Consider the following 7,945-nt stretch of genomic DNA (forward strand, 5'->3'; position numbering starts at 1 on the left):
TGCTGCAGCTAAAGATCCTGGACCCCATAAAACCATATCATATTGTGTCAATTATATTTTTTTAAGACCCCTGTCACTCAGGGCCTCTTGAAATCACCCCCCCCCCCCCCCCGCCATGCCACCCCTAGGCAAGGGTGGGTTTGTTGTTTCTGCACCCCCCAGTGTAATGACCCTTTTTGGCCACAGGGGGCCTGCAACTTCAGGAGCCCCACCAAATGCAGGGTAAACACTGCCACTGTAGCTGGGAATGAGAAGGGTATCATTCAGGTAACCAGGGACGACAGCGGCTCTCACTCCCCTGATCAAAGGTCACCCTTCCAATTGACTCCAATTTTTATAGCTTTCGGTTCAACGTCCACCTATCACACCGCCTCACTTCCTGGCCCCTACGTTCGAGAAGCCTTGGGCGTGAAGAGTTCCCGTTCCAAGAGCAGAGCGCTTAGTGTGAATCCTGGGCGACAGGCTCGGATTTGGACCCGAGACTCACAATGCCGTCCCTACAGAAGGTCCTGCACTTCTTGGGCGGTTGCCTGCTCGCCGCATTGGAAGTCGGCCTGATGGGGTTCGGAATGTCGGATTCCTGGGCTGTCAGCAAACTGGAATGCGCATCGCAAGGCAGCGACGGCCTCAACAGCACCGACTTGTACAACGGCACCGCTGACATCTCCCTTGGACTCTTTTCCCTGGTGGTGTCCAGGGACAGCTGCCCTAGCTTCGGGGCGACTAATACATATGCAAGTAGGGTGTTCCTCCTTTACTCTGACCTTGTGAGAGCCGTCTTCCTTGCGGAACATGACTTTATATTATATACGGATAGACTGAAAAGCACTTTCTCGTCTTGTTCGTTTTGTCTTAGTTTGCTTTTCATGGTTCATTTGGTTCAGTGATGGAAACGCGGTACATTTACATGCGCACTATGAAAATCGAATTGTTTTCTTAGTCCAACTAAAATTGGACTTTTAAAGTAAATGTAAAGATGTTTGTCTGAGTGAAATTGTACTAAATCAAATTTATCTTAGTCGCACTAAGACACCCAGATAATGCGACTGGGAGTCGATTTGCTGCATGTATATGTTCAATCGGACGCAAAGTGGCCTAGGTGCTCTGCTCATGTGCCACAGTTCCCTGCCCAGCTCCTACTCTAACAGAAAAAACCGGTACAGAGAAGAACCATGGAGCATAGCAGAGGATGTACAGCACGTACGAAATGTACAATCCAGTACTGTAAAGCTGTCCAATTCACCACTCAACTAAAGAGCGCTTTTCCACCTCACCAAGTACCGTACTTTTGGTACTTCAAGAAGGTACCAAAAGTACGGTACTTCAAGGTGTTGGTTTTACACTGGTGTTGGACGACATCACAATGCAGGGCGGGGTATTTTGTACTGAATTCAAAAGAATGGCTGTAATACATTAAATGGCTGGACGGTATGTGATATTAATACCAGCATCATTTCAGTATTTCAGGTGACATATTCTGCTTCTGAAATCTCAAATTCTTTTTGTTTTTCTGTAGCTTTCCAAAAATTAGTAGCCATAGGCGGCCCCCCACTCATCCTGCACAGCCTCGTCGTATCGATCTTGGTCGTTAGCTTGATCACTTCTGCAGGGACTATCTTCATCACCTTCTACAACAGTGTCAGCAACCCCTACCAGACACACTTGGGCCCCTCGGGTGTGTACACCTGTAGTGCTTGCAGCGGTGAGTTTCTAGCAAACGAATACATGCATCCCTCCATCAATCCGTCCATCCATCCATCCTTTCATGACTGTTTAGTCAGTATAGGGACATAGTGGGCCTTTTCTGTATATCACAGAACAGGGAGCCGCTCTCGATGGAACATCCCAGTTACTGATAGACTGCCATCCATATGCACTCACTCTACATGCAGTCTTGATCTACCAATGCTGACCATTCTGGTAACTACCAAAATACTGGGATGTATTGTAATTGTTAAAATCTAATTTTAGAGACATTTAAGTTGTGTAACTGAGACAGAGTTGTAGGAACTTGTAGGAACAAGTTAAATAATTTACACAGACAGGTGTAGCAACATTTAAGGTACATTATTTAGATTGACTTTGTAAGGGCATTTAAGTTAAACGTTTTAGACTGACAGTTGAAGTGACATTTAAGTTATATAATTCAGACATAGGGTTGTAGGAATATTTAAGTTACATATTTAAGACGGAAACACGTTTAAGTTTATTTTCATGTCTGAGAACGAAAATATTCCCCATCATGCAAACATGTATGACATCAGAACTAGGAAAATAACGTTGAAAACGCAGCAACCTTTTGTGCGTTGTTTAAAACACGTAATTTTAAATCGTAACCCGAACGGTTACATTAAAAGTCGCTTTGCTTAAAAGCTCAGTGTTAACAAGGGGAATTAACCATTTTCTTTGTTGTTCCCTTAGTCATATTTGCCTTTCTGGCTCTCGTCTTGTTTCTGGTGAACGTTTTCGCCACAAACATGTGGCAGGACATCGTCCTGAATGAGGTGAAAGTCAACCTTCGGAATGTGACAGTGTCCATGCGGCTTGGCTTCTACCTCCTGATCCCCTCCTTGGTGATGTCATCCCTGGCCATAGTGGTGATCGTCCTGTACCAGCACGTTGCCTACACACACCAAAAGGAGCAACAGAGACCCACGGAGGACGCGCCCAAGGAGATCATGATGTACTAGCGCCGACGTAACGCTCCAGAGCAGGCGTAAAATGTGCGTTATTTAAATCCACAAAATAAATATAACACATTTCTCACTTTTGTCAGATATGTAGGAAGAAAACCACTTCCGAATCCCTTGTAATGTTTATAGCGTTAAGATTAGCAGTACAAGATTACGGAATGGGACCTTATAAACTTACAGCTACAAAATTGAATAATTTACGTGCATTGCGATAGCGGCGATGTATAAAATGTGTGTGAAGGAAACAAATTCACAGCAAGACCTGTACAATTTTCCAAATATATTTGTTTAAGCAGATATGGCTGTTTTTCCAGATGTATCAAAATTCCCCTTCAAGATTAATTTCCACCAAGGCGGAACTGCATAATAATAATAATAATTTAATTATGCTATACTTAGATGTTATATTTTGCGTCCATTGAACAGGAAATATCTGTTAAGTCGGCCCCGCCTAACCACGGACGCGTGAAGCAAACGGTCACAAATGTTAATGCAATCACGGTAAAAACACACAAAACCTTCACCATGGAGTCCAAACGCAAAGTTTACAGCTGTTCTGTTTTATATTGAATTACACATCTTGAGCTGAAGCGATGTTATGATTTGGAATCTTCAATATGAACTATATATATATAGTTTTAGTGATGTATCCAATTATATGATATATTCATTTTTATATACGTTCTTTGTTGTAATTAATAATATACGTGCCCTCCTTATTTATCGACATGTTAGCTCCATTGATTGTTTTCTTATTTATGTTTTATTTTCAGGGAGAGCATTGTAATAAAATACCGTGCAACACCCAGTATATTATTAATCTAAATCTTTTCCGCCCTCTTTTGGTTAAAGTGCGTTACTACAAATGGTTTATTTTGACTCCGTTTCTATCAAACACATTTTGCTTCCAGTAACATTACTGTCATTTTAAAACAGATGATCTCTTCTAATGACTTTTGCGCTCCAAATAATTACTTATTTGACTAGTTGTGTGATGTGTTACTACTGTGGATCATATTAGTCAAACACCATGGACAGTCATCTGCATTACTCTGCATCAGTAATATGCGCTGCAGTATTAGCTTATAACCTGACTCTGCATTTTAACGGATGCAATAAAAAAAAAAAAAAGGAATCAGAGTTTCACACACAGCCAGCAGAACCACCAGGAAGTAAACCAACCTGGATAGGTGCCCCGTGACTGATGAATAGAGCCAGGTCCAAGAGTTTTATGACCGGTACCAAGGTGCTAAGTTCAGCCCGGCTCTATCACAGTCTCTGCGTCGCATTAAATGCGCTAGGTAGTGAAAGGGTGCAGCATGGGGAGTACTGCTGTACGGAGAATTCGTTAATGAGAAGTGTGCTTCTCTCATAGGCTCTGCTTATCACCATCTTTCGCGGTGGGGGCTCGTGCAGGGTTGGGGGGGGGGGGGGGGGCTTGTGTTTCAACACCGGGCCCCCGCCAGGCTCTTTGCAGACGTCCTTCTTCGCGGCTCTTTCTGCCCGAAACGCCCGACGGCTCCCCGTCAAAAGAACCACTTTCCTCCCCCCACACCCCCAAAGGAATCAGACACCACAAGAAACGCGGCAGGAGTCACTCAGGCATGATGCCCCCCCCAGCCCCCCTTGGCAGTGAGATGAGAGGAAATGCTGGCTATAGCATTTGTTTGCCCCGTTTTGTTGAGATAAGGGGCCACGAGCCGACATTCAATCTCGATGCAGGAAGTTCGCTGCCCAGCTTATTTTTCAGCGCTTATCTGTATCCCAAGATTTATCTTATTACTAAAAACGATTTTTCTTTTGACCAAGATCCTTTTTCCACTGTTACTTTAGCTGGTATATGTGTGTGTGGTCAGCACTCACAGCCTAATGGCGCGACACCTGCCAATGTGACCAATGAGATTGTTTCAATCCTCTCTCGTCATGCTAGTCATTCGCAATGTGTGGCGACATGATTCTGATTGGCTGTGATTGGTTAGGTGGCCGGCCCAGGCCCCCGACTTCAGAGGTCCCTTCTTGGAGCTCCAGGGTGGTGCAGGGTTAGAGTCTTATATGCCCCCCCCACCCTACACTGCACCCCCCTAGAGCACAGCAGGACCTCTTTGGATGGCATGCGGACAGGTGACACAAATAAGATACCATTCACATTGACTTTTCAACGATGACCCTGTGGGATCCATTTCACCCCCCCCACGCTATCCCTCCATACTTCTTCCGCACCTCGAGGCCCTGCAGTGGTGACACAAAGCTGTGGCGCTACCTCCCATGGGGGCGGGAGTGGGCGGATTACTCCTTTTGAGAAATGACTTCACACAACATGCTGTTAAAGGGTGGTGACAAGGTGGGGGGGTGGGCAGTGACAAAAAGCCTGGGTGACCCACCTGAGCCTAGGGGACAACAAAATGGGCTGCACTCTTCACGTGATTGACACCCCACCCCCCCCCCCCAAGAAAAGGCCATTGACAGGAGAGAGAGCACTCGGCACTGACCCGATGGATCCCATTCGCTTGTGATCCATTCTTAAACCACGCTTTTGCACAATAGTACTGGCTCCTTCTTCATGGAATTAGTGAATCAATCAAAAGTGAGTCAACTAATATATCATTCTTTGTAATGCCTACAATGATCTTGGAAGTTTCTGCAATAGTGTCACAGTAAACATACATGAAATGCAGGCTCATTCCAATTCCGGACTGGGAAAATGGATGGATGGATGGACAAAAACATTCCACACCATCTTCCATCATTTCACCACGGATTCCAGCCCATGGCTGCCTCTGTCATTGCCACAAGGTGTCTAAGAGCCTGTAAATATTCCCACAAGTAGGGGGAAACAAATGAGAACAGCCCACCTGCAGCCAGGGCAGGGACCAGGACGGGGACCGGGACTGGGACAGGGACCAGGACCGGGACAGGGACCAGGACTGGGACGGGGACCGGGAATGGGACAGTGACCAGGACTGGGACAGGGACCAGGACCGGGTCAGGGACCAGGACGGGGACTGGGACAGGGACCAGGACTGGGACCAGGACAGCCAGGGGCTTCAAAGATCTCCCAACGACAGACAGATTTTTTAAACTGGCTCCCATTCGGAGTGGGGGGAGGCATTTTCTTTAGCTGTTCGCTAACAAATTTCCACTGAGGCAAACCTGCCATTCGAAGTCAGTACAAGCTGCATTCCATCTGTACAGACAAGTCAGTCCGAGTGAAACGTTACACACCAGTGTGTGTGTCATATTACACTATACAAAACCCCTGAAAATATATCAGCTTTGGCAGCTTCCATAAAATGACAATCAGGAGTCGACTTCTCATCTGACTCACTGTATAAACATTTCTACAGAATTTAAATTCAACCCCAACATTTTGATTTCTACATTAGTCATTTAACATCAATGTAAAATTGCACCAGGCAGTACAAAACTTGCCACAGAGAGCTGACAGCTGTCAGACAGCGGTAATACATTTCTCCTACAGATGTTTACATATTCACTTGTGACTTTCAATGAGCATTAGAGCCACGAACTATCGATAGTTTACCATGCAACATCCAAACCGCATTCCAGCAAAGTCCATGCATCTCTAAAGACGAGAAGGCAAAGTGTGAGGGCGAGCATTAATGCGAGATGAATTCAGGGTAGTGGGGACCACCCACAAGTCTATTAAAATACAAAACTAAATTGAAAAGCAAATAGCTTTTAAGTAAAACCTTTGGCCTAATAGCTATTCAACAGCTACAATATCGACTGTGTGTCTAGTGTCGACTTCCTCAGGAGGGCAGTTCGAGGAAAAAAAAAAATTGCATTTAAGAGAAACCAATAAATGAATACCGCCTACGTGCAAATTAACAAGTGCCAGGAAGCACATAACCAGGCACAGATAAGGTGTGTGTCCTTGCCAGTGTTTTAGGTGACAAGTGAAGCTAAGCTAGCAAAAGTTGAAATTACGGCTTTGGTTAGGTTTTGTTTGGCCAACAGAGTGAATAAAGTCCAGGACAGACACTAATCTCTTCCTCTCCCCCAGCTCTGGTGCAGATAAAACTGGGATTATGTCCGAGCTCTGGTGCCCCAGCCCTGGCCCTGCCTGACGGGGTTAAAGGGGAGACTTTGTCCGCTGGTAACTCTACCCCTTTAAGGTCCACATTACAGCACACTGTGAAATGGACACCTGTGACTCGGGTGACTCCGGGACAGTGCTGAGATCAGAGCCTGGGGTAGGGAATAGGGGTGGGGGTAGGGAGTGGTAGTCCTAGTTTGGACACAGACCAACAGAGTTCCAGATCCACACATGTGGTCCCCGGAAGCTGGCGTCGCATCGCAACTGCATGTGTCGATTTGTCCGGTGTGTCTTGTTGGCCTCCCCTGCGCCGATGCCCTTGAGGAGTCTGCCGTCCTTCATCTACTCAGACGCCTTCTTACAGCAGGTGTGGACAGGCCATGATTTCTCCCCCTTTCGTTCGGCGACGAAGGATGGGTTTCAGCCCAGAGACATTGCAGTCCTTGGTGGCCGTGTGGCCCGCCAGCCCGCCAGCCCCCCACCCTCAGGCCGGGCGTCACACACGTCCCCCCCGCCGCCGGCACCCGCTCACCTCCCTGACACCTGCACTGGAGGCACCTCCCCCGTTATGAGGTTTTGAGTGCTGACAGCTCGACGTGGGAGATCTTCCCAGCAGTCTGCTGGGTCTCCTTGGGAGAGGCAGGCCTCCCTGCCCTGGAGTGTAACAGTCTCAGTCACCGTAACCCATTCGTCCCACCTGCGTGCTCAGGTTCTGTATCCATGACGACGATCGTCATCCTTAGTAATCTCGCGTGCTCTATCCCTGACTACTGGGATCTATTTGATCTAGTTTACATCTTCAGAATCAGAATCATTTATTTATCCCCAAGTACTTTTACATATAAAGAATTTACTTTGGGGTGTCATGCAAAACAGTTAAGGACAAACAAGACAGTCAACATAAGTACAATATACTTTACTTGCTCTCTGTCCGTCTTTCTCGACTTAATTCCAGCAAGTGGCTGTGTGTCACTCGTTGTGTAAAACGGAAATTCCCACAACTGCCGAAGCTATCTATGAAATCATTCAGAGGATTTCCTCATATGTGTGATGCTGAACAACGCAGGGAACCCAACACGCATGTTTGTCTGCACCCTGGGTGCACCAGGTCTGACTGGTGTCTCCGAGCTTGGTAGAAGAACCCAGTTTTGCACCAGTATAACATGCCATGTGCACTGAGGGAACTGTATCACGT

The 7,945-nt window shown here is 46.5% G+C and overlaps 1 protein-coding gene across 1 annotated transcript; it reads left to right on the forward strand.

The window, feature by feature from the left end:
• The first annotated feature begins 488 nt into the window (after positions 1 to 488).
• Positions 489 to 3,398, forward strand: LOC125715852 (clarin-3). The gene is made up of 3 exons (XM_048987859.1): positions 489 to 738; positions 1,517 to 1,702; positions 2,422 to 3,398. The coding sequence occupies exons 1-3, from the start codon at positions 489 to 491 to the stop codon at positions 2,688 to 2,690; spliced, it is 705 nt and encodes a 234-aa protein (XP_048843816.1). The 3' UTR covers positions 2,691 to 3,398.
• Positions 3,399 to 7,945: the final 4,547 nt, after the last annotated feature.

This window comes from Brienomyrus brachyistius, chromosome 20, assembly GCF_023856365.1.
Source record: "Brienomyrus brachyistius isolate T26 chromosome 20, BBRACH_0.4, whole genome shotgun sequence".
NCBI lineage: Eukaryota > Metazoa > Chordata > Actinopteri > Osteoglossiformes > Mormyridae > Brienomyrus > Brienomyrus brachyistius.

Excerpts from the sequence above, each read along its gene's own strand:
- LOC125715852 (XM_048987859.1), top strand. The coding sequence starts at position 489 with ATGCCGTCCCTACAGAAGGTCCTGCACTTCTTGGGCGGTTGCCTGCTC. Across the intron at positions 739-1,516 it reads GGCGACTAATACATATGCAA|CTTTCCAAAAATTAGTAGCC; the intron begins GTAGGGTGTTCC and ends GTTTTTCTGTAG. Across the intron at positions 1,703-2,421 it reads CACCTGTAGTGCTTGCAGCG|TCATATTTGCCTTTCTGGCT; the intron begins GTGAGTTTCTAG and ends TTGTTCCCTTAG.